At 42.2% G+C, this 27,036-nt stretch overlaps 1 protein-coding gene across 4 annotated transcripts in view; it reads left to right on the top strand.

Annotated features, from left to right (window-relative positions):
• The window catches only part of LOC139408330 (neuregulin 1), a 150,656-nt gene extending 127,908 nt beyond the window's left edge, over positions 1-22,748 (top strand). For 2 of the 4 annotated variants that reach the window (XM_071152082.1, XM_071152085.1), the window contains exons 4-11: positions 2,740-2,878; positions 8,633-8,691; positions 12,150-12,173; positions 14,923-15,025; positions 15,275-15,395; positions 17,006-17,136; positions 18,154-18,354; positions 19,802-22,748. In XM_071152082.1, coding sequence (XP_071008183.1) covers positions 2,740-2,878; positions 8,633-8,691; positions 12,150-12,173; positions 14,923-15,025; positions 15,275-15,395; positions 17,006-17,136; positions 18,154-18,354; positions 19,802-20,468 — 1,445 coding nt within the window. In that variant the 3' untranslated portion in view covers positions 20,469-22,748. The remainder of the gene's footprint in view (positions 1-2,739; positions 2,879-8,632; positions 8,692-12,149; positions 12,174-14,922; positions 15,026-15,274; positions 15,396-17,005; positions 17,137-18,153; positions 18,355-19,801) is intronic. The other 2 variants (XM_071152084.1, XM_071152083.1) reach the window with 1 other exon arrangement.
• Positions 22,749-27,036: the final 4,288 nt, after the last annotated feature.

Raw genomic sequence — 27,036 nt, 5'->3', positions numbered from 1 at the left:
CTGAGGTGACCGAGTTCTAACCTCTGGTGTCGTCCCTGAGGTGATGAGACAGAGGTCCACTGGCGCAATGCATTATGGTCTGTCCTTGATCACACTTAGGGGAAACTGCCCTCTCAGACAATGTCCGCCGCAGTGGACTGCTTGGTCGGCAAAAATCCACCACTAGCTTGCCGTTGGCTCTATACCGTTATGTCTCTCTGCTTCCCGGTTTTGGGTTTCTTATTCACCAGCAAAAATAAATAAAAATGAAATGGAACTGAATCGATCTCCTCCACTGCCTGCTTCCATCAGACACGATGGGGGAAAAACATGCAGCTTCAGCTCTCCAGCATTGTAACTAAATACCCCTTGTTAAAAATAGCCTCTTACCGCCCTCTTCTCTCATTAAGCCTCTGCTGCAATATGAACAATATTTCATACCCTGTTTCTCCCTGTTTTGACACTGGATTAAGCCTCTGCAAGTAAGGAGTGTGGTTCCTGGTGACTGATTTGTACTGAATATTTACCGTTGTATTCAATATGTTCTGATACATTTTAGATAACAATGCAGACTTTTTTTGCTGATTAAATCACTGGCAGTAATGGGGTTTGTATCGATAGCTGGGTGACATTTTGAAAGGTCCCAAATAAAAGCTGAAAGGGTCAGTAATGGGGAATCAGATTTTTCCCCTCAGACTGGGAAATTACTCATATCTAACTGAGGAATCGTAGGTAGGCCAAGTTGTCTGTCTTGTAGTTGCAGTGCTGAAAATGTTTCAAACCTTCAAATAGAAACTGCCCCACGGTTTGGCCCCTGAAAGTTAGTGGGTTAAAAAAAGTTAACGTTTTCTGAGGGTCATATTGTTGGAATGGTTGGCATTAATGAAGGGTAATAAGGCAAATTGTATCAACATTTATTCACTTGTTATTGTTTTAGTAGACTTGCCTACTTGATTGTTAAGTGTCCTATTTTTTTGATTTTTTTTTGTGGCTTATTTCAGCCCTAATGTAATTGCATCATCTCTGTGAGGAGATTTGTCATAGACTGTAGCTAATATATCTGTATGCAGAGGGGAGCATGCATTCCTTTCTTTTACAATGAACAGGAGGTTTCAGACTCTTGATTGATGTTCTGCTCCTATTGCCGCATGCAGTAGACTTCATGGTGGCATAGCAAGTCATTTGATCTGGGGAAGATAAGAAATATGTTGCATTGTCAATTATTCAACCAGTGGTATTTGTTTACTGGGAGACAGCAGTGTGGCCCCTAGAGATTTAACTGTAATGTCTCTCGGTATAATATGTTACCTGATGGGGTCTGTGACCTATGAAATCATGACGTCATCTCAATAATAATGTACGAGTTAACTCGATTGTCTGTCAGGAAGGAGACACAGGCAACAGCACTACGCCGGAATAGCCAATGGGCCCTAAATGGTTCACATTCGGGTCACGATCTGCTTACCATTGGATGGGGAACGCGTGAGTAAAAGACATCAGGGCGGGGAGGGTTTTTAAAAGGAGGAAATATGTGCAGCAATGCTCACCTCGTCTGGCTGGAATTAACCAGTATGAAAAAGTGGTCGTTAAGCAGATGATTAGTATGTGAAGACACATTCCTTCTGCCCTTGTGGTGCTGGAGAGGCTCTGAGACGAGGTTTGAGTTTTTTTTTTAAACCATATTTTTTCTACCCTGCTCACCGTCAGGCTGACGAGAGTATGTGTCCATGGCAGGAAGAATACCTGTTTGTCACAAACACAATCTCGCTCTGGCAGGTGTCTGGATTACGCTTTGCATATTTGTTTTGCGAGAGGCGAGAACTCATTCCACCCCCTCAGTCATTGAGCTCTGTGACATCTTTAAAATGCTTATGGGCTTTAAAGCAGTGCAGCCTGGTGAGGAGCGGTAGTGGGGAGAGGCATTAGAGACCTCCAGCAGACAGTTTAGAACTCCAACCTATTGATCTACTGGGACAGCACTGGTCAGAGCTGCTCCGATGGGCAGAAGAGTGGAAATGAGTCGCCACATTTCGAGACTTTTCAGAAACATCACAGGTGAGCTCAGGGACTCGAACTCCAATGCTTGTTTATTGAAGATAAGATTAGCATTCTGAAATGCTTGTAGAAGTTGTGGAAATTACAGGTGAATGTAATTCGGGTTAAAGTAATTAGATAGAAAGTAATGCAATCTTGAGGTAGGCTTTTTCTCTTGATAACATTTATTCAGAGGTCTTATTCATGTTTGTTATATCGCTGCTTTTAGTGTCTGCTGTTTTATTGTTGCATTTTTCAACTTTATAGGAAGTTTATGCTAGTGGGTTTTCATGTCTTACATCATTGCTTTGGGACATGTCTCCCGCTATTGGGCTCAGGAATAGAACATTAATATTTGAGTTGTTGAAGTGATTACTATACCGAAATAGGTGTTTTTTGTTGTAAAGATTTGCGTTCATATGTACAACTTTGTTATAAAGGTGTTGTGTGCTAGAGCTTTTTGCAGATATATTCACTGTCAAGGATGGCTGTAGTCAATGAGCACATCCTGTCTGCGTGTGCTTCCAATGTTTGATTTACTATGTCTCTTATCATCTTCCCAGTCATTTTCTATTCTGCTGTAACGAATGGCACAGGTATAAATCATGGTACATGGTAGCTTTGTGCTAAGAGCTAGTGTTCAACTGATCACCCCCCCCCAGGGGTCCACTAGGATGCCTAAATCCATTTCTCTCCCGCTAATCACCCCCTGGTATTTTCCTGCAGCTGTCACCAGCACCACCCCTGCGGTGAAGACCTCCAGTCATGTGACGGCCTGCAGCGACAGCGAGAAGAACTACTGCGTGAACGGAGGGGAGTGCTTCACCCTGGAGGTCACCCCCGGCAGCACCAAGTTCCTCTGCAGGTAGAGCATGATGAAACACGATACCGTTCGCACCTACACTACACACTGGATACTATGCCGTCTGTGTTCGACTTAGTTTTAGCTGATAGAATTCCTGATGGCGTATAGCTGTTTTTCCCTCCTATTTAAACAGACAGACTGTGCTTCCTCATAATGCGTCAAACACAGCATCCACACCACACACTAGATACTATGCTGACAATGTTTGACATGATGTTTGATACAATTCCTGATGGCTTATTGCTGCTATTTCTTCATATTTAACTGTGCTCCCACATGTTGGATCATTCTAGAAGTTTGCCAAGTGCTGACTTCAGAACGCTACTATACTGTTATATGGCAAAAAGTAGAGTACAGTAGATGCTGTCATAACATTTAATATCATTTTTGAAGTGAGAATCCTGTTGTTGTCAAGACGCATTAATGCCCGATATGATACCAGAAGTTTGGTGCCATTTAGGCCCCTGCAGCGCTAAGTTTCATTTTAGAGCTCTATCACCTGCTCTGTGGGGAAAACGGAGCCTGGCAACATCAAACACTGCCTCGTCTTCATCGGGAAATCGGAGGAAAGTTGCCAGGTCTTTTTTACAGTAAAGCCGAGGTGTCGGCTGAATTTTGGGGGGAGGTGTGTGAGCTTTTAGTGCTTTATACGTTTTAGATTTTTTTTATAATCTAACAAAACAAATAACGGTTTTCGGTTTCGATTGAATTTTTTCCATATTAAATGCATTATGAAATAATAACATTCAAATTATTTTAGAGCTTCCCTTAGCTATTGCCTGCCTTTTACTGACGCTGACAGTGGGTTGAAACCATTAATAAGAGCCCCACGATGGTAGTGATGGTCCATTATGTATTCACATGACTTACTTTACTTAAATAAAATATTTAAAATGGTCTATATTACTAGGTTTTATTTGACGACTTTTCTTTTTAATTCCTTAAAATCATCATGTCATCTCTGCTCAGCCAGCCAGCCAACCATCTAGCGTTCTTTGTGCTCCCCATTGAACAAGTCATCCTATTTAGCTAGGCTAGTAGTAGCTAGCTAGCTGGCTGATTTAAAAAATAAATGTTTACTAGTTCTTCAAAGTAGATGAGATACTTTTAAGACTGCTTATTACCTTGCTTACTACCTCATCTACTGCATCTATCCCTCTCGCTATCTATCAGGTAGCTAGCTACCTCACCAACTGTATCTATCCGTCTGGTCGTTGTTGCTGATTCCTTTCTCATGCAGTCTTCCACAGTATGGTCTGTGTGTATATGCGCCTCTGTCCGTAGGTGGAAAGAACAGTTGCAATGTATTATGGTCATTGTATTTAATGACCACGTTTCTGCGCTAAACTAGGTTGAATATCTGCCTAATGAAAACTACAAAATCAGCCCAGCGTAATTGTTTTGTCTCATTTTTTTTTATTTGTACTGTATGTTATTCTCGTAATTTTTTGCTGGGAGAGCAGAACAGGTGGAGGCCCCGGGACTTATCCACAGCCTCCTCTGAATGTCTACATTATTAATGTGGGCTCCTGTCATCGCCCGACTGCCACGCTCCAGTTCAGAACCCACAATCTATGTTGTATTTATTTATGAGATCTTTCCATCTTCTGCTCCATTTTCTTGTCCTCATTGGAACCAGTGCGCGTAGACCTTGGTCATGTTCATCAGGCATCAAGCAAAACTGACTGAAACCGTGAGGGACTACTTGTACTTGTCCAATAAGACTACTTGTACTTGTCCAATCATTTCAGTTTTCTGTTGCGAGACGTTTTGAAACGTTTTCCGTCGAGTGCCTTACTGAACATTACCTGTGCTGACATTGTGCTTCTGTCAGCTTCAACCGTGTCCTAACATTGATTTATTCTCCAGGATAGCACTCTTGTTTTCAAGGGTGTATTTCAGCCCTGATCTGAGCGATAGAGCCTACAAGAGACCGAGGGAGCTTTCTCAGTGCTAGAAGACTATCCCCCCCATGTGCCTTCAGCCTCAGACTGTCAGTCTGAGAGCTTGGTGGCCCCAACAGATCTTAGGCCCTTGAATCATCCCGAGCAGCATAAACTGGCCTTGTGACATGCACTCGGTATGCGAGGCAACGGCATACATCTAAGAACCACCTCTCTGCAGTCCTGTCCACATTCTCAATCGACATTCATATGAAATCTGAGGTTTAAAAAAATGTATTATCCGGACAAATTGAACAGGAAGGCATTGAAGTAGTGTAGGCTGCATTACAGGCTGCACCACATCCGGATGTGATTGGTAGTCCCATAGGGCGGCACACATTTGGCCCAGCGTCGTCCGGGTTTGCCTGGGGTAGGCCATCCTTGTAAATAAGAATTTGTTCTTAACTGACTTGCCTAGTTAAATAAAGGTTCAATAAATAAAAGTACTCTGGTCTGATGTCACTTCTAGCAAAGTGGGTGGCCCCATAACAAGCATTCAGAGGCCCACTCTGCATAATTATCCAGTCACTATGATCATTTTTATCAACAGCATCTCACAATTTATCTTTTACGTCTTTTACATTTGTGGTTAGAACATTCAGTAGTTTTCAAAAGACATGCTGAGATGGTGATGCTGCATAGTGTCTTTCAACTGTGGCCCTACTCATTACACCTCATGGTTTTACCACTTCCCTTACAGCAGCAAATGCATGGAGGAGCGAAATATTACTGCAGCTCTAAGTGCCTGACACAAGGCTTGACATTGCCAAGGATACACTTTGGCTTTGGGCCATCCAATACATAACACTCTTACCATCCACCGCCAGATTGAGTTTCCTCTTAAATACTTCAGTGACTAAGCACAAATATGCTTCTGTCTCCAACGGCTTTTGTATCTTTTAAGTAAGCCATGCAGATCGCTGTCACTGGAGGGAAGGGAGAAAAAAACCTGTCTTCCTCCCCAATTCGGACGTTATGGATCCTTAGATCCATAGACAGGAAAAAACCTGTCTGACAGGGTCACTGGGGAGCCTGATTTCGCTGAAGCCTGAAGCAGGGATCGGAGCAGGGATTCTCTAGCAGGCACACAGCGTGGGAGGGTCAGAACATCATGGAAGCAGAGCGATCTATATCCTAATCCGCTCCTCCATTATTTATAGCAAATTAAATAGATATAGCCAATATGAATGTGACCATGGCCATTCAATTCTAATAACGTCCTCATGATGCTGTTGTCATGGGCTGGCCTTGTCAAAATCTCCCTTTTAAAATGATTGAACTACACTGAACAAAAAAATTAAGGCAACATGCAACCATTTCAATGATTTTACTGAGTTACAGTTCATATAAGAAAATCAGTCAATTGAAATAAATTCATTAGGCCATTATATGGTTTTCACCTGACTGGGCAGGGGCACAGCCTGGGTGGGCCTGGGAGGGCATAGGCCCACCCACTGGGGAGCCAGGCCCAGCCAATCAGAATTAGTTTTTCCCCACAAAAGGGCTTTATTACAGACATAAATACTCAGTTTCATCAGCTGTCCTGGTGGCTGCACGCAGGTGAAGAAACCGGATGTTGAGGTCCTGGGAAGGTGTGGTTACACGTGGTCTATGGTTGTGAGGCCAGTTGGACGTACTGCCCAATTCTCTAAAATGACATTTGAGGCAGTTTATGGTAGAGAAATGAACATTTAATTCTCTGGCAACAGCTCTGGTAGACATTCTTGCAGTCAGCATGCCAATGGCACACTCCCTCAACTGGAGACATCTGTGAAATTGTGTTGTGTGACAAACTGCACATTGGCTTGATATTGTTCCCAGCACAAGGTTCACCTGTATAATGATCATGTAGTTTAATCAGCTTCTTGATATGCCACACCTGTCAGGTGGATGGATTATCTTGAGAAATGCTCACCAACGGGGATGTAAACACATTTGTGCACAAAATTTGAGAGAAATAAGCGTTTTGTGCATGTTGGAAAATTTCTGGGATATTTTATTTCAGCTCATGAAACATGGGACCAACACTTTACATGTTGCGTTTATATTTTTGTTCGGTGTAGATTTCCACTGGGGAGACTGATTTATCTTTTATCTTTTCAGGACTCCCATTCAAGTGCATTTGGGATACATGCCACACAATATTCAGAGATTTTACAGTACTGTACCTAAAAACAGTCACTGAACTCTTATGTGCATACATACCAGCTACAACTATCAGTTCCCTTCTATTTCTCATCCCTCTCTCCTCTCTATGCCCCTTTTTCTTTCTGTGTTTCTGAGAGAAAGGGCTTGCTCAGCCAGCTGCTGAGACCATGTAAGAGCCGACGCACAGCTGGACTGGCTTGTTGGAGTCTATCTATCTCACGCCACAATCTCTTCTTTAGCAGGGCTTTACTCAGCCTTCTGTTCTGTCATCAGTCACCAGATGGCCAGCTGAAAAGTCTTCGTTCAGAATCGACCAGTGTTCGCCCCCCAAAACAACCCTTTAATGCATACTTCAGTACACAAACTGAACTTACAAATGAAGAAGTTTAGAAAAAGGCAATTTCCTTTCTTCTAAAAACTCGTCATTGGACAAGATGTTGTAATTTTTTTATTAGCAAAGTCACTAGTGATTTAGATTGTATTGAAAGGCTTAATTTGTTCATGTGCCGCCACTTGGTAGACGTTACATCAGGCACAGGGGGGTGCCACCCATGTCTTATTGATGCCTCTGTCTGAAGTGGTTTACTGGTGTCTTAGTCATCCAACCTAACACTATTGAGGTAATAACAAAGGGTACATCTGAAGCACTATAGCTACTGTGTTTTACACAAATGTACTCTATATCGGGGGGGTGACAGGTAGCCTAGCAGTTAAGAGCTTTGGGCCAGTAACCGACAGTTCGCTGGTTCCAATCCCCGAGCCGAATAGGTGAAAAATCTGTCTGTGCCCTTGAGCAAGGTACTTAACCTGAATTGTTCCTGTAAGTGGCTCTGGATAAGAGTGTCTGCTAAATGAACAACATGTTAAATGTATTAGCAAAAGTAGACTATGAACAGGTAAGTCATTGGAAGTGCTGGATTGGAACTGTTGACATCACCTGGATTCCATGCATTTGTGTTTCCGTGCATTTGTTTTTGCGTGTGTTTCATCTGTGTACTGTGTCAGTGCTGTGTTGTGCGTCTCACTCCCTCTCTGCCCCCCCAGGTGCTTAACGGGATACACTGGGAATCGATGTCAAGCCACTGTGCCTGTGAGAGTCAGAAACCCAAAACGTATGTGCATTCAAGTGAACCCAGCCACACGTGTCATCTCTGGTGTTTCATCCCTGTTCCAAAGTTCCAATCACTGTCCCTCCAAGAGCCAGACGGCCAATCCATCCGTCCCAACCATTCGTTTAGGACAGGTGTGTGTGGAGTGGAGAGGCCTACAGATTAATAATAGACACACACACACACACTTTGATCCCGACTCAAATTCTCATCCGCTTCTGTGCTGATGCCTTTCTAAATTTATCGAAAGAGGTTGATAATGGGACAAATATTCGGGCATTGTGTCCACGGCTAATTCTAATTCATTCAATCTCCCTGGAATCAGAATGCACAAGCTAAACATTTGCTGAAATTCGAGGCCTGTTGAATAAGACATTGATTGGGACTTTTCTCTCAAGTACGTATGTTTTTCGCAAACATGACTGATGGCGATGTTTGCGAGACATATGGGTCGTCCTGACAACACCAGCGATGCGCGTGGGTCTTTCGTAGATCTGGTGTAAACTCATCTTCTCTTCTCTCTTCTGTCTGTCACTCTTTTGTTTCCCTCTCAGGTGTCCAAATGAATTTACTGGTGATCGCTGCCAAAACTACGTAATGGCCAGTTTCTACAGTACGTCTATTTCCTCTTCCTGTCTGTGCTTTTGATTGGAGCATGCTCAATCAGCGCTACTTCCTGTTGCTTCGTTTTCCTCTCAGGTTCCTTAGACTTTTAGGTTTTTGTGTTTTTTATTATGTTGTATGTATCCCATACCTGCATGAGAAGAGGTTTTTGCCTTGTTTTGTTGACTTGGATGTCATTTGAAACCGTTTTAAGCGTTGTAGTTAACTGATGTTGTGTTCGTTTATGTCACTCAAAATTATAGAAGAAGGAAAGTGAAACTCAAACTGTATATTCAGCTTTCCAAACTGGGACCTTCAAATATGAGGCAGGGGACAGTAGTGTAGTTTGCTATATTTAAAAAGCTCTGTAGTTGATACTCATTGCCTATGACTGGGACCAATCTAAATAAGATATCAAGTTTGAGTTGATCTTTAACAAGGCAATATGTTTTCTTCCCTGAAGAGCAATAACACTTATGGTAGGTGTGTGGGGGTCATTGTGGATTATGGAGGCACTGTAAAGAACTGAACAGACCCTGTTAAAGAGACCTCTTTGATGTCATGGAGAGGCCAAGAGGGAGATGAATGGCAGCTGCCCAGGCACTGGGTACCAGTGCACTTTATCACTCTGACTAACCCACTCACCTTACAGCCCAGTAGCCTCAATTACCAGAGGTTGGTTACCTGGCAAAACAACCAACAACCATGCTTTCATCTCCAAGGCAGAAGGAAAGAAATCTTCCCATTGAGATGTAAATGTAACTCTGGCATGGAGGAACAGAGTTATATTTTGGCTCTCCCTGAGATGTCAGCTAGTGTATTGGAGGCGCTAATTAAAGGAATGCTGCTGTTGCTATCTGTTCGTTTCATCGTCGGAGCCCACTCCTCCTCCTCCCAGTCGGTAGGTTTTATCTAGCCAGGGACAAACGCCCTGTCTGGAGCTACAGTGGTGGCACGCTGCCAGCTATGCAACAAGAGACCCTTACTGCTGCAGAGGAGGAGGAGGGATGCTGGGGGTGTTGTATAACACGAGAAAGGAAGCTCTATCCTTGACGATCAAGAAGTATTCTCCACATGGGTGGGCGGGGGCTTTAATATCATATTTAACATTAATACTTTAATGTCTCCGTATGGCTGTTGCCAAAACAGTCCGTTTTTTATTAATTTTTACGTTCGCTGTGTGAACGCAGCAGAGGTTGGAGAGGACAGATGTGAAGACTGACTCGTCAGCAGTTCATACGAGCTGAGACCTTTATTTACACTTCGTCTCCTGACAAGGTCTGCTGTGGGACGTTGGCATGCTACTCAAAATGGAGGCATTTGTAGCGCCCACTTAGTCTGTTTAGAGCAGTCTTTAGGGAATAGTCTTTTGCCTCGTATTTGACTCAGCGAGAGTAGTTGAGGGTGTTGTTGGTATTGATAGTACTCTACTCTCTTGAGGGCTGACGGTTACCTATCACCATATAGTGAAAGTTACAGACCCTATGCAACTCGGTCAGCGGCCATACTATAGTGAAAGCAGGACTTTGATATTGGTAAACAACGAGATGAGTCATTGAATTGAAAACATAGTGCGCGACAACAATAACAAGCACTATGTTTAAGTAAAGAACACGCGTAGGTTACCACAGAACACGCGTAGGTTACCACAGAACACGCGTAGGTTACCACAGAACACGCGTAGGTTACCACAGAACACGCGTAGGTTACCACAGAACACGCGTAGGTTACCACAGAACACGCGTAGGTTACCACAGAACACGCGTAGGTTACCACAGAACACGCGTAGGTTACCACAGAACATGCGTAGGTTACCACAGAACACGCTTGCAACCTACTGCCTGATTATTATGACAATATTTTGCCTAATATGACAATGTTTTGTCACATGAGCATAATGCAACTAAATCTAATCCCATTTATAACCCAGGATAAGGTAAAGTATTGGCACAATTTCAATACATTTTTCAGAGCAGTGTTACTGGGCCAGTCATATGAAAGGTGCCTTGGAGCTTCTAAGCTGAGGGTTCACAAGTCAAACGCAATCAATAGAGCCAACATGACAAAGGGCGCTGCTCACATACAGACCAGTCATCACGTTGTTTATGTTTTGCATTGTTTTTTAAAAGATAAACAACACAAGAATTACTCAAGAATAAATATGCATTCTCTTCCTATACTAAGTTTTATAATGAAATTGTACCTCCTTCGATAGCACAGCTATTAACTAAATAACAGCATGTTAAGATAATTGTAACCTATTGTCAAAGAAAGAAACACAGTAAGTTTGTAAACCCTAACAATTAAATAATAGATCCTTTACATCAAGGATGTTCAAGTCAGTGAATGAAGCTATCTAAAGGCACAAACATTTTAACCATGGCTTTTACTCCTGTTGAGCCATTGTCCAGTTAAACCGTTGAAAGCTCTGCTCTTTTTCTATAGCAAAGTGTTGTATTTGATGTTGGTCACTAGGATATGTTATGTATTATTACGTTTAAAATATTCTTTTTTTTCTTATTTGTTTATTCCTAGAAACATATTTAACAGGCATGGCTGTTGATCCGAGTAATGACAATTGAGAATTTGGTATGACTAATATTAACTTTGTAGGGAATGGAAACAGTGCATGGTCCTCGCACAGCATGAGGTAGTGTTTACCGGTGAGCGACAAGTGCCCTAACTAGTGCCCCTTAACCTGCCGAATTGACGTGTAGTGACATTACCATTTGATAATGCAAGCAAAGTGATGTTTGCATGCGCATGCCACTGGACTGAGAAAGTACCTCTCACCTTAGCGATTAGCAGATGGATACATTTGAATGCATTTTTGATGAACTCGGTATTCAATGGGTTTAGGTTTTTGATCCCTTTTCGTAGTTGTGGTAAAATCTTCTTAACACTTGTAAGTGTCTAATAGAATGGATAATCACATAAGATACTTTAGAAGTACAGTACACTTAAGCCTTTTGTCCTTAAAGGAAAAGTTTACTTTGTAAAAAAAAAATATATAATTATGTAAATGGTATGTTATAGAAGTGTCCAGACACTTTTTTTCGGGGCAATTTTCACTTGGTTTTGACAAATTTACCCCACCAGCCATTGACTTCCTCAGGCTCGTTCTTGAGTGTCAGGGCAGCGATTTTAAAAACATTTAACAAAGTTGAAGTGAAAAATTACCAAGTGGAAATCGCCCCCCCCAAACAAAAAGTGTCTGGGCACCTTCTTTCTACATAACATGGCCATTTACATCAATAATGATCATACTGTAGGTTTCCTCGAAGATGATTCTAGAATGATTCTACGTGATGAAAGAGTTGGGTATTACGCACCACTTTGATCTCCCCATTCAGTTCTCTGTAGAAACACTGATTTAGCCATTTGATGAGCAATATAGTTCTGAATAACACCTCGTCTGAAAAATACCTCTTCTCTTTTTTTCTTTTTGTCACCTTTCTGCATTGGCAGAACATCTTGGGATTGAATTTATGGGTATGGATCGTTCCTTCCTCTTTAGTTTGCAAATGTAGGATTAGAAGCTTGAGCCTGCCCCTCCCCAACTCCAGCCAGTTTCCTTGTGCCAATGAAGGGATCATACAGGCATAACATACCATATTTGTTATAGAATGATAAACACACATATACATTGCAATATGTAGCTCAAATATGCTAATGAGACCTTCAATTATACTCTTTGGGAAACCTCAATGTGATAGCATATAGTCGAATTAACCTAAGTAGGTCCTAAAATGACCACCACACACATTAAGTCCTACAATGACCACCATAAACTCACATTCGACTCATACAAGCATCTGAACTACAGTACACTATCTCTTGTGACTGTGTAAGACACACATTTATATAAGCTAGGTGGCCAGAGAGGCTGCAGTGTGGTTATACTGTATGATCAGATTCCCTTCAACTCTTGCTTTTGCCGTTACCCTGAACCCTCCTCTCTTCCACCCAGTGTTTAGCATGTCATGCCAAATACACTGACGGCATCCTCCCTTGCTACCCCTTTCATTTCATCTCGTTCCTTCCGGTCTTCCTATTTCCTACTGTACCATGTGGATGTATGTATGTGTCCGTCACCCCAACTCTGTCCCCTTTTGTTCTCCTGTCATCTCATGGTTCCTACCCTTGTCTCATCAGTGATGGCAGTTTTTGCTGTGTCTTTTTTAAATGATGTTGATGTTAACTCTGAACAATTGAAAAATGATTGTTTTTCATTTAAAAGACTGATTGTTTGTAGCATAATTTGTTCACAGGACACCTAATACCTCAGCAAACCAACCATATCTTTTAATTAGGAGTATAGTATGAACTAGGTGCGATAACGGAACACTTCGTATAATTATACACTGAACAAAAATATAACCGCAACGTGCAACAATTTCATCTATTTTACTGAGTTACAGTTCATATGTTAGAAATCATCCATTTAAATAAATGCATTAGGCCCTAATCTATGGCGTTCACATGACTGGGAATACAGATATGCATCTGTTGATCAGATACAAAAAAAATGGTCCTCAGGATCTCGTTACGGTATTTTTGTGCAATCAAATTGCCATCGATAAAATACAATTGTGTTAGTTGTCCGTAGCTTATGCCTGCCCATACCATAACCCCAGCGCCACCATGGAGCACTCTGTTCACAACGTTGACACCAGCAAACTGCTCACCCACACGACACCATACACGCTGTCTGTGATTGTGAGGCCAGTTGGACGTACTGCCAAACTTTCTAAAACGACTGAGAAATTAACATTAAATTCTCTGGCAACAGCTTTGGTGGACATTCCTGCAGTCAGCATGCCAAGTGTGGCATTGTGTTGTGTGACAAAACTGCACATTTTAGTGGTTGTGTAATGATAATTGTTGTTGTTGTATTTTACCCCCTTTTTCTCCCAATTTCAATTACACAGCCACTAAAATGTGCAGTTTTGTCACACAAAAATGCCACTTTTCCACCAAAGGGAAAAGTCGAGTCATGTGTCCTCCACCAAACTGTGCATCTTAACAACCGCCGCTTAACCTGGAAGCCAGCCTCACCAATGTGAGCACAACTGAAGTCAGCCTGCAGGCTCCCGGTCCGCCACAAGGAGTCGCTAGAGCACAATGAGCCAAGTAAAGCCCCCCTGGCCAAACCCGGGCGGCGTTGGGACAATTGTGCACCTACCTATGGGACTCCCGGTTACTGTCTGGGATCGAACCTGGATCTGTAGTGACACCTCAACCACTATGTTGCAGTGCCTTAAACCGCTGCGCCACACTCGAGAGGCCATTCTGCTGTTAAATCAGCTTCTTGATATTCCACACCTGTCAGGTGGATGGATTATCTTGACAAAGGAGAAATGCTCACTAACAGGGATGTAAGCAAATGTGTGCACAACATTTTTTGAGAAATAAACTTTTAATGCATTTGGAACATTTTTGGAATCTTTTATTTCCGCTCATGAAACATGGGACCAGCAATTTACATATTGCGTTTATATTTTCGTTTAGTGTAAATTTCATTTGATCCCCTAATCTAGTCAACCTGTAACCTCCTACCTGTGAAAAGATTGAAATGCAAATATTCCATCATTCCAAGCGTTGGGTCCTGTGAACAAACAATGCTGCACTGTTTGCAATATTAGAATATTAACATTTTACATCGTGGTGATTTTAACTGTTTGATGAATGACTATCTTTTATATATATGCATCTGTTGTATTAGTAACACGTGGGCTGGTTAGAATACATTGCAGAGAATGCATATTCTGTGGTTTGCCTGGTCATGATTACTGAGCCCGACCTTGAACTAACACTTCCTGGCATTCCGACTGGACTCCGACTCAGCAGAACTGCCTCCTCCGATCAATGCATTACATTTCCACCGTCTCGGTTTTCAACCAACGCCCACTAATACAATGTTAAATCTGGGGGCATGTTCAGAACCCAAACGTTGGTGGACGTTGCAGATAGAAATGCCACGAGTAGAGCCAACTTGACTTTTTTTATTGTACATGTCAGAGAGGCATTGTAGTTGGTTCTACAAAACGTATTTCTATTTGAACGTTCCAAAACGTTGCGTACTGCTGAACGCGCCCCGGGTTTGTTTGTTTCTGTGAATGTATAACCTTTAATATATAACCTAAAACAAGTTTGTTCGTCTCCATTGGGTTTGGTTTGTATGTGACACTATAGGTCTGCATGTTGTGGAGTTTTAAGAATGCATTGTCCTCTTTTTCAGAAGCAGAGGAGCTGTATCAGAAACGTGTATTAACAATAACAGGAATCTGCATTGCACTCCTAGTGGTTGGAATCATGTGTGTGGTTGCCTACTGCAAAACAAAGTAATTCACGTAACATTTTTACGCTAAACTCTGTATATAAACTCAGTATTCACTATTACGTATCCTTGTCCTTATTACGTATTTTGAAGCTTCCCATGAGATAATAGCCTAGAGATTTGAGCATTTTAATATTTTTTTTGTCAATCACAACCTCTGTCAACCTTAGACAAAATCTGTCATCCGTCTGTTTTTGTTATTGGCTGTATGATTGGTCCGTCTCACGATGCAGTTTTGTCTTTCCGTGCACAGAAAGCAGAGGAAAAAGCTTCATGATCGTCTGAGGCAGAGCCTACGAAATGAGAGAAACACCATTATGGCTAATGGCCCTCAGATTTCTAACCCTCCCCTTGAAAACGTCCAGCTTGTCAATGTAAGTCACTCACATAGCAATTACTTCTAACAATGAGAACTACGCTAGAGTAACTCTCACGCTTAGTTTCCAATACATACAGTTCATTCTGAAAGTATTCAGACCCCTTAACTTTTTCCACATTTTATTCTAAAATTGATTAAATTGTTTGTTTTTCCTCACCAATCTACACACAATATTCCATAATGACAAAGCATTTTCTTTTGTGCAAATGTGTAAAATAAAAAAAAAACGGAAATATCACGTTAACATAAGTGTTCAGAACCTTTACTCAGTACTTTCTTGAAGCACCTTTGGCAGCTATTACAGCCTTGAGTCTTCTTGGGTATGACGCTACAAGCTTGGCACACCTGTATTTGGGGAGTTTCTCCCATTCTTTTCTGCAGATCCTGTCAAGCTCTGTCAGGTTGGATGGGGAGCGTCACTACCCAGCTATTTTCAGGTCTCTCCAGAGATGTTATATCGGTTCAAGTCCGGGCTCTGGCTGGACGACTCAAGAACATTCAGAACTCCTGCGTTGTCTTGGCTGTGTGTTTAGGGTTGTTGTCCTGTTGGAGGGTGAACTTTCGCCCCAGTCTGAGGTCCTGAGTGCTCTGGAGCAGGTTTTCATCATGAGTCTCTCTGTACTTTGCTTTCCCTCGATCCTGACTAGTCTCCCAGTCCCTGCCGCTGAAAAACATCACCACAGCATGATGCTGCCACCACCATGCTTCACCGTAGGGATGGTGCCAGGTTTCCTCCAGATGTGACACTTGGCATTCAGGCCAAATAGTAACATTTTGCTTTCATCAGACCAGATAATCTTGTTTCTCATGATCAGAGTCCTTTAGGTGCCTTTTGGAAAACTCCAAGCAGGCTGTCATGTGCCTTTTACTGAGGAGTGGCTTCCATCTGGCCACTCTACCATGAAGGCCTGATTGGTGGAGTGCTAGATATAGTTGTCCTTCTGGAAGATTCTCCCATCTCCACAGAGGAACTATGGAGCTAGGTCAGAGTGACCATCGCGTTCTTGGTCACCTCCCTGACCAAGGGCCTTCTCCCCCGATTGCTCCGTTTTTGGCCGGGCGGGCCAGCTCTAGGAAGAGTCTTGGTGGTTCCAAACCTCTTCCATTTAAGAATCATGGAGGCCACTGTGTTCTTGAGGACCTTCAATGCTGCAGACTTTCTTTGGTATGCTTCCCCAGATCTGTGCCTCGACACAATCCTGTCTCAGAGCTCTACTGCCAATTCCTTCGACCTCATGGCTTGGGACCTTATATAGACAGGTCTGTGCGTTTCCAAACCACAGGTGGACTCCAATCAAGTTGTAGAGACCGCTCAAGGATGATCAATGGAAGAAGAAAAAAGATAAATGTGCAAAGATTTGGAAAAACCTGTTTTTGATTTGTCATTATGGGGTGTTGTGTGTAGATTGATGAGGAAAACAATTTATTTAATACATTTTAGAAAAAGGCTTTAACAACAAAACGTTGAAAGTCAAGGGGTCTGAATACTTTCCAAATGCACTGTACATTTGTTGGCATGTTAGCTACAGTATCTGCACATTTCTTTATAAGCATGCATGATGTGATTTTCATATTATTGACGCTTGATTTTGTTTTCCCTTATAGCAATTTGTGTCTAAAAATGCATTGCCTGCGCAGCATGTAATCGAGAAGGAAACGGAAACATCCTTCTCAACGAGCCTGTACACATCATCAGCACATCAGTCCACAACGGTCACCCACACCTCCAGTCAAAGGTAACCCTATACGAACCTACAAGACAGATTTCTTGCCTCCTCTCCTTCCATCTGTAAAAGTGATGAGCTATAGCACTGGCTCTAAGAAGATACTGTAATAATGTTTCTTAGATAAAGTCCTATTTATCTCCTTCACTGTGTCATATTACCGCTGGGCCCTGTGAGCTATCTTAGTTGGAGTCCGTCTCGTTTCCCCTCTAGCCACTTCCTCTTTCCCTCTGTTTGTTGGGTGGGGGGGTTTGAAAAGCAATTCATTCACGTTGGTATCAGTCGGCGGTTGATACGATGATTACCCATCCTGTTGCACGATTGCCTGCAAATCACCTCGCTCACTCAGTGATATTCACTGGATTCAACAAAGACCATGGCCTGTATTCACAAAGCATTTCAGAGTAGGAGTGCTGATCTAGGATCAGGTCCCACGGCTCCTACCCCTTAATCATGATGATTTTAAAATAAATAACTGATCCTAGATCAGAACTCTGAGACACTTTATGAATCCAGGGACTGCAGTTCTGTGATCTCAGATTGCACAAGCAAAACCGCAGGGGACAATGTATGGTGGTGCGTCATTAGCTAGTATGGGACAACCAAGGCTCAGGAAGAATTGATGAGGTTTCCAGAGAACTTGTAGAGCAATGTGCAGGTCAAAGTGTCTTGTGGGTTTTATAGGCCAGTGTCTCTAACTATACATTATAATAGAGCAGACCTGGGTTCACATACTATTTTAAATAATTCAAATACTTTGTGCTTTTGCTCTAACCTGCCTGAAGTGCCAGATGGGTGGGGTAAGCATTGGTCCATTAAGCCAGGCAAGCTCAAACAAGCCCAGTTGAAGTATTTTAAATTATTTCAAATAGTATTTGAACCCAGGTCTGCAATAGACATGATTTACAGTGTTTACAGCTTATGTCATTGTCGGAAGCGGCCATTGTTTTGACCTCATTTAAGAGAAGCAATTCATTCTCTTCTGTCTCCCCTCTTCATTCTCCTCTGTCTCGCTCTCTCTCTCTTCAGCTGGAGTAACGGCCACAGCGAGAGTGCCCTCTCCGACAGCCGCTCTGTCTTGGTGAAGTCATCGGGAGAGAACAGCCGGCACGCCACACCCAGCCACCGGGGTCGTCTGAACGCCACAGGTGGCGCCAGAGACCTGAGTGCCTACCTAAAGAACTCTGGAGACACGCCAGACTCCTACAGGGACTCTCCGTACAGTGAGAGGTAGGAGAAAGACATCTGGAGCTCATGTTGCTACGCTACGCTATGCACTACAACCGCCCTTCAGCCCATACACCTAATGGAGGGTTTGTAATTAATGATGGTGTCCCCTACTTCTAGTTATCTGAGTTGTACAGAGATATCCACTAAATAATCAGCTATATTTTAAGGATTATACTTGGTGATCATTTTTAGAGAATAACATGCATTTTATAAATTATGGCATTTATTTATGAATATACAGTAAACCAAGATTGAATCCAAGATTTGTGGTATTGCCATGTTATCTTGGTCTTCTGAATTAGTGTTATTAGCAGAGGTCTCCTTATGAGCTGTCCTATATTTAGACTTCACAGGCCCTCCTAGATCAAAGCTAATGGACAATGACGACTTCATAAGTCCCCATTAGTAAATCAATGTGTTGCTGATGAGCGCAGGTGTACCTGTGTTGTCAGTCGAGCTACAGACAGCACAGCAGGTAGCACACCTGTCTCTGAGGTCACAGGTCGACTGAGTCTGAGCGAACCCGTCTGTGCACATCACTCTGACATGCCAGGGCAGACAACCCTAATGACTGTCCAGGGCAGACGGAGACAACCCTAATACTAACCCTAATGACTGGCCAGGGCAGACGGAGACAACTCTAATACTAACCCTAATGACTGGCCAGGGCAGACGGAGACAACCTTAATACTAACCCTAATGACTGGCCAGGGCAGACAGAGACAACCCTAATGCTAACCCTAATGACTGGCCAGGGCAGACGGAGACAATTCTAATACTAACCCTAATGACTGGCCAGGGCAGACGGAGACAACCCTAATGACTGGCCAGGGCAGACGGAGACAACCCTAATTCTAACCATAATTCTAACCCTAATGACTGGCCAGGGCAGACGGAGACAACCCTAATACTAACCCTAATGACTGGCCAGGGCAGACGGAGACAACCCTAATACTAATCCTAATGACTGGCCAGGGCAGACGGAGACAACCCTAATGACTGTCCAGTGCTCTTCAGTTCAGTGTCTCTGTCCTCCACACACATACCAGGAGAAAAGCCTATACAGTCCTACAGCTGATTTCTGAAATGGATTATGAATGTATGTGTATCCTGAACCAGACCATGTAGATATCCGGTGAGAAATGAAAGACTATTTGAGACCGGTGAGTTTCGCTCTAAAGGAGCCTACGCTCATCGGATGTGCCCTTGACAATTTGACTGTACATACCTGTAGGACACAAAATCCATTGTTATGGATTTATTTCACTTAGCTAAAGCCATACATGTGATGAGCTATAGCTCAGACTGTACCATGAATGTAGTGGAGCTAAAGCCACTTTAACAAAATGGGTTCTTATTACTGATTCTGGTTGTGGTGTATTAGTGAATACACTTGTGTTTTCTGTTCCTAATTGATTGAGGATTCTCTCTTGGTTCTGCCTGTCAGGTATGTGTCAGCGATGACCACCCCAACCCGCCTGTCTCCTGTGGAGCTGCTCTCTCCCGTGACCCCGGGTTCCCCTCCCTCTGAGATGTCGGCCCCCTTGTCCAGCCTGGCCACCTCGGTCCCCTCTGTGGCCGTCAGCCCCTCTGGCGAGGAGGAGCGCCCCCTGCTGTTCACCACCCAGCCGCACCCCGACCACCACATCAGTCAGTCTAAGAGGAAGTCTGCCCACTACAACCACGGCCAAGAGGCCCACAGCCCCCCGCCCAGCCCGCTGAGGATCGTTGAGGACGACGACTATGAGACCACGCAGGAGTACGAGGTGGTCGGCTCCGCCGCCACGGTAATGCCCATTCCCCCGCAGAGCCTTCCTAAGAAACTTGCCAAGAACAGCAACGGCCGCCGTGCCAATAGAACAAAGCCCAATGGCCATGCAGCAGGCCACAACATGGAGTCCATCGACCTAGGTAGCAGTACGGAGAGCGAGATGGAGGAGGAGCGTGTGGGAGAGGACACACCCTTCCTGAGCTTACAGAACCCCATGGCTATAAGTGTGGAACCTCTCGCAGATGGCAGCAGGACTAACCTAGCACTCCGACTCTCCCCACAGGACAACCTGCAAGCCAGGTTGTCCAGCGTCATCTCCAACCAAGATCCAATTGCTGTATAAAATGAAAAAGATAGCTTAGAAAAATACTTCAGTCGGATTCAAAGAAATGTCACTATTAAACCTTTATTTTCTATAACTTAAAGTATTTGCGGGGAAAATGATAAAAAAAGATATATATAAATAAATAAAAAACGTATTTTAGCGAAGTAGTGAATAAAGTCTTTTATAAATAAAAAAAATGTGTACGTGTTCATGTCATGGAAGAAAGTGGAATAAACTAGTATGTAGCAATGGTTCGCAGTATTTCAATGGAGAAAAATATCAATGGTGCCTTTCATTTCAGTTTGGTGTGCTTATGGGAACTGCATGCCTCTGGCCCATATATTCACGACTTTCATCTCCCTGTTGACATTTCTACTCCACTCTGAAAACAAAAATATCCACCAGCACTATAGTATGCATTTACTATAATGACCTGTATGAACTGGCTCCTAACCCTAAGCTCCATACAGTGGCGTTGCTTATGTGTTCATGGGCATGTAGTTTTCACCTCATTTACAGTAATGCAGTCCTAACCTACTAACAGAGGTGCATACAACAAAGTATTTAGTGTTTATCTAGCTAACACAACACCCAAATATTATTATACAGGTTTTCAAGATTTTCCCACTCACCTTTTGGTTGATTTTAAATGGTAAAATAACATTTGAATTGAATTTTTTTAATTTTTATGCTTTTCTTGGACCATTAGCTATCATAATATATTGGTTACCAAGGCAATCAGCTAGGTAGAATGTTGAATGTGTAATCTGATTAACTTGTATCAATACGTTGATACTAGAAGCATGAATGAAGTCAAAGTTGATTTGGATATTATTTTCAGATAATTGGGTAACTGTTAGATGTAGTCTCGGGACATGTGATACATCCCATTATTGAATGAATGCTCTCTATATCTATCCTCTCTATATATTGCGTTCTATATAATGGAACACATTTTCTTCTAAAGCCAGATGGTCAGATGAGAAGTAACTTATGTATTTAGTCATCTCTGGTTAAGCAATACTCTAAGATTCTTGCTCTCAATATCATGATTTGCAAGTCCAAATTGTGGAGATATGTACCAAATGAATGATTGTGGAGATATGTACCGAATGAATGATTTGTGGAGATATGTACTGAATGAATGATTGAATATATGGCTCACGTGTTCAGTCTTTCAACAACACACCCGTGGGTTCCTAAGTAATGCATTGTGGGGATCAAAGCTGAAGCACCATTTTGAAATAAGGTAGATAGCGAGAGCCTTTTCATTTGTTTCAACTGTGTTTTAGTACATTAGTCAACTTCAGATGTTTTTTTGTCCTTCCAAACATTCATGTAAAATGTTACATTATCCAAAGTGTTCATATAGTGCATATTTGTTTTCAACTGTCTGACTTTGTGTTAGTACGTAAAGTTATCTGTGTAATATTATCGACATTATCGCCTATTTTATTATATAGTAAGTTATATCCCAAGGATACGTTTAGGAGTCATGCTAGACATGAACCACATGAAATATGGTTCCATGAGAAGTCGTACCCTGTCGAAGACTGTCACCAATAATTTATCACTAGAATGAATAGGTAACTAGACACGTTTTCCTTACTACTTTTCGGGCTTCATAACCAAACCGTTAAGATTCAGTGTTTCCGAAAGGTAATTTCATCAAAACAATCTACTCTAATGCCAATCTGATTGTTGCCAGCATTGGCATGACACTGGTATAAAGGCTTTTTATGGCCCTAAATTATACCGTTTCTAATGATGTCCCAATCTGAAATGTATCAACTTTTTGTTTGTATTTATATTATTTATTTATTTATTGTTTATTTATTTTGTGGGCCTTATGTTATCTTTTAATTACACATTCTATATTTTAATCAGTGTTTTATATATTTGAAAAGATCGGAACTTTTATATTTTATAAGCATGTGTTTGCCTTTTATATATTTTGACTTCATTATGGGGTCAAATCTCTCTTTGCCTCTTAGCATTGATAACCGCTCTGTTATTCAACATATACAAATATTAAAATCTAAAAAGGCACAAGTACTTTGAGTGTACACTGATTAGTTGTGTGGCTAGAAACCAGAAGTAAATCTCCTGTCAATCTCGGCTTTACATACCCCATGATGCATTGCTTCCAAACCAAGGTGTCTTTCGATTTTATGTAAATACACCATGAAAACCTTGAGTACTTTTTTTTTTATTTTTAATTAAAATATTAAACCAATGTTTTGTGTTTGTTTGAGGGCCACCACCTCAAAGCATTTGTCTCTGTCCTAAACATTTTCCATAACCATACATATTATGCTAAACTTTTTTTTGTAGTGATTGTCTCCATACCAATTGTTTCATAAACATGACTGCAGTTGTACACGTATGTAAGAGCAGAACACTAACTTGGTTGTTAAAATAAAGGCCAAAACTGATATTCTGTCATGTCAAGCCATTATCAGCACAAGGAGAGAATGAAAGCAGCTAAGCTCAGGTGTGAAAGTTACTGTTGTGGAACATGCATGACAAGATCAAACGCAGGAATGCATTTCAATTGAACAAATAATGATTGGGTTGTCTTGATCAGATCATGAAAAGCACATCTTAATGCAAAGGGAGGCCAGTTGAGAACAAGTTCCTGTTTACAACTGTGACCTGGCCAAGATAAAGCAAAGCAGTGCGACACAAGCAACAACACAGAGTTACACATGGAATAAACAAACATAGTCAATAACACAATAGGAAAAAAATATATATATATACAGTGCGTGCAAATGAGGTAAGATAAGGGAGGTAAGGCAATAAATAGGCCATAGTGGTAAAATAATTGCAATTTAGCAATTAAACACTGGAGTGATAGAAGATGAATGTGAAAGTAGAGATACTGCAGTGCAAAGGAGCAAAAATAGAAATAACAGTATGGGGATGAGGTAGTTGGATGGGCTATTTACAGATGGGCTATGTACAGGTGCAGTGATCTGTGAGCTGCTCTGACAGCTGGTGCTTAAAGTTAGTGAGGGAGATATGAGTCTCCAGCTTCAGTGATTTTTGCAATTCGTTCCTGTCATTGGCAGCAGAGAACTGGAAGAAAAGGCGGCCAAAGGAGGAATTGGCTTTGGGGGTGACCAGTGAGATATACCTGCTGGAGAGTGTGCTACGGGGGGGTGCTTCTAGGGTGACCAGTGAGCTGAGATAAGGCGGAGCTTTACCTAGCAAAGACTTATAGATGGCCTGGAGCCCGTTGGTTTTGGCGAAGAATATGAAGCGAGGGCCAGCCAACGAGAGCATACAGTGGTGGTGGGTAGTATATGGGGCTTTGGTGACAAAACGGATGGCACTGTGATAGACTGCACCCAATTTGCTGAGTAGGGTGTTGGAGGCTATTTTGTAAATGACATCGCTGAAGTCAAGGATTGGTAGGATATTGGCAGCATGAGTGAAGGAGGCTTTGTTGCGAAATAGGAATCTACAAATACCTAAGTCAGAACCGTCCAGAGTAGTGATGCTGGACATGCGGGCAGGTGCTGGTAGCGATCGGTTGAAGAGCATGCATTTAGTTTTACTTGCATTTAAGAGCAGTTGGAGGCCACAGAAGGAGAGTTGCATGGCATTGAAGCTCGTCTGGAGGTTAGTTAACAGTGTCCAAAGAAGGGCTAGAAGTATACAGAATGGTATCGTCTGCGTAGAGATGGATCAGAGAATCAACAGCAGCAAGAGCGACATCATTGATGTATACAGAGAAAAGAGTCGGCTTGAGAATTGTACCCTGTGGCACCCCCATAGAGACTGCCAGAGGTCCTGACAACAGGCCCTCCGATTTGACACACTCTGTCTGAGAAGTAGTTAGTGACCAGGCGAGGCAGTCATTTGAGAAACCAAGGCTGTTGAGTCTGCCAATAAGAATGTGGTGATTGACAGAGTGGAAAGCCTTGGCCAGGCCTATGAATACAGCTGCACAGTATTGTCTCTTATCGATGGAGGTTATGATATCGTTTAGGACCTTGAGCGTGGCTAAGGTGCACCCATGACCAGCTCGGAAACCAGATTGCATCGCGGAGAAGGTACGGGGGGATTCAAAATGGTCGGCGATCTGTTTTGTTAACTTGGCTTTCGAAGACCTTAGAAAGGCAGGGTAGGCAGGTTTCCTGGTCCTCCACGGGCACCAGTTACATTTTCCCACATGTTTAAAGCTGTTCAGCCCGAAAGTTAGAAACTGAAAAAATTGGTAGATTAGAAACGTAATTTAGGTAAGAATTTTGAGTAAGGCTGGAAAACAAATGTCGCAAATGGGATTTGAACTGGAAACCTTGCAGGTCACAACCCACACGTAACACCCTCCATCCACCTCCAACCTGCCTCCTGCAAGGCCTCTTACAATTTGACTCTCACCTGTGAACTCCACCCACTGACCTGTCACTCTAAGCCTTGCCCACTGAGCTTCCATCCAATCAACTCACCTGACAACCTCCGGAGGTGGTCATGAAGTTCGAATCACAGTCAGTTCTTAAAAGCCTTGTTCATACCGGGTGTTAATATAACATGGGTACTTTCTCTTGAACTTATCCACATTTTGATGCCCACATTATAGCTGTTGCACCTACACATGGTATTAAATGGGTCTCTTATTCGTACACTGTGTGTCCTCTAAAATCATTGACAGGTGACGCCCTTGATTTAGGGGATCAATATGTGTCAAAATAAATAGATACATATTATTTTGTAAGAATCTGAAATTATTTCTATCCATGGAGGGACCAGGAAATCTGGTGACAATATTTCACAGTGGACGAATAAGAGACATTTTACTATCTTGTTACTATCTTGTTGAGAGATTAGAATGTAGACAAGATCAGGACACACGATACATGTCACTGCCAGGTATATCAGGGGCTTATCATTAAACTGTTCTTTGCCAACTTCAATGGTGTGGCATAGTATGTAGTGTCTGGAGTAAAAACTAAGACCTAGATTCAAACAGATAAAGCATTAACCAGCGATAGCAGACACCTGCATAGCGGATGTTTTGGCGGTGTAGGAGGTGGAACTGCTTGCAGACACTGCTTGGAGCCGTCAAATTGGTGAGCAGCTACTCTCATTGTCACACCCGCCATACTCATGTTAGAAGTTCAGAATGAGAAAGTGTAGAGTATATAGAAATAATTACAGTCTAATTGAAAAATCATTAAATAAGGATTTCTATCAGCTTAATCGAGATGTATATGTTATCTTACATTCCAGTGTTCCAACTTGTAAGCAAGACTGCATTGGATTTATTTTAATACGACTGCAGCCAATGGTATTGTCCGCTTTAGGTATAATGCCAGGAACCGCTTGTGGATTTAACAGCTCTAACACAGTTCCAACACCATCAATACATTAGCTATGCGGATGTCGGCTAAAGCGGATCTTATTGAATTGGACCCTAAATCCCTGCTATTGATCGTTTCTGTGCAACACGGCACATATGTGTTTTTTTTGTTGTTGTTACCTTTATTTAACCAGGCAAGTCAGTTAATTAAGAACAAATTCTTATTTTCAATGATGGACTAGGAACGGTGGGTTAACTGCCTGTTCAGGGGCAGAACGACAGATTTGTACCTTGTCAGCTCGGGGTTTTGAACTTGCAATGCTCTAACCACTAGGCTACCCTGCCGCCCCATCTCCATATGTTCAATGGAGATACAAAATTAGTACGCAATAAGGATTAATAATACATGTATTGCTTGTCAAATGCTGTCCTATAATCCCAAATAAAATACAGAAAATAGACTATTGGGAAATTAAAAGAAAAGTTGGCGTTGGTTGCACAGAACTGGAGATTCTGGGCGGAGAGAGAAAGTAATGTTTTACTTGGCCCTGGTGGTTGATACTGATATCAATAGTGTTTTTGTTCTGGTACCCCTACAAACATAAATGATGAAGGATTCTAAAATGGTAGTTTACTAGGGGCTCATTGGGCTGACAGTGTGATTCATGGGATATGTTCCTACTGCTGACTAACAGAGACTCCTCAGAGATACATTTGCCCCCATTGTTTAACTCTCAGTGACAAGCTACAACGAGAATGGACAATGATCTGCCTTCTGTCTGTTTTGAATTCAAAAATATAACTTTTAAAATTGTTATGAGGCTGGTGTTATTATCTTTTATGTTTTTGGGGTCTGAATATTTAATAGGATTAACTGAGGACATGCAGTTGGTTCTAAAACACAGTGTTTCTCTTCCTGCAATTGACCATAATGCCCTATAGTTCACAACTCCATGATATTGTTCCTGTGTCCTCAGCGTTTTGTCAGTTTCATCGACATGCCCGGGCATGTTCCCTGGATACATGCACTGTCCACATTCCTGTCATACATTCCTCTTGACATAATCAGCAAATAGATTAGGTCAATTGAATGCACAGTAATAATTTAATATGAAACTGATTATGGCAGTAGGCAGATTATGTAATAGTCATTTAAACACTTTACTTAAATTGGCCAAAGTAAGCATTCGGCGATTTAAAAAAGATGGTTTTCTGAGCATTCTGTCCAATTATTATGTACACACCTTAAAAGGGCAGTCAGCAGTTTCTACATCAATT

Source organism: Oncorhynchus clarkii, chromosome 5 (genome assembly GCF_045791955.1).
Source record: "Oncorhynchus clarkii lewisi isolate Uvic-CL-2024 chromosome 5, UVic_Ocla_1.0, whole genome shotgun sequence".
Lineage (NCBI taxonomy): Eukaryota > Metazoa > Chordata > Actinopteri > Salmoniformes > Salmonidae > Oncorhynchus > Oncorhynchus clarkii.
This window is presented reverse-complemented; position numbering and strand designations above follow the sequence as displayed.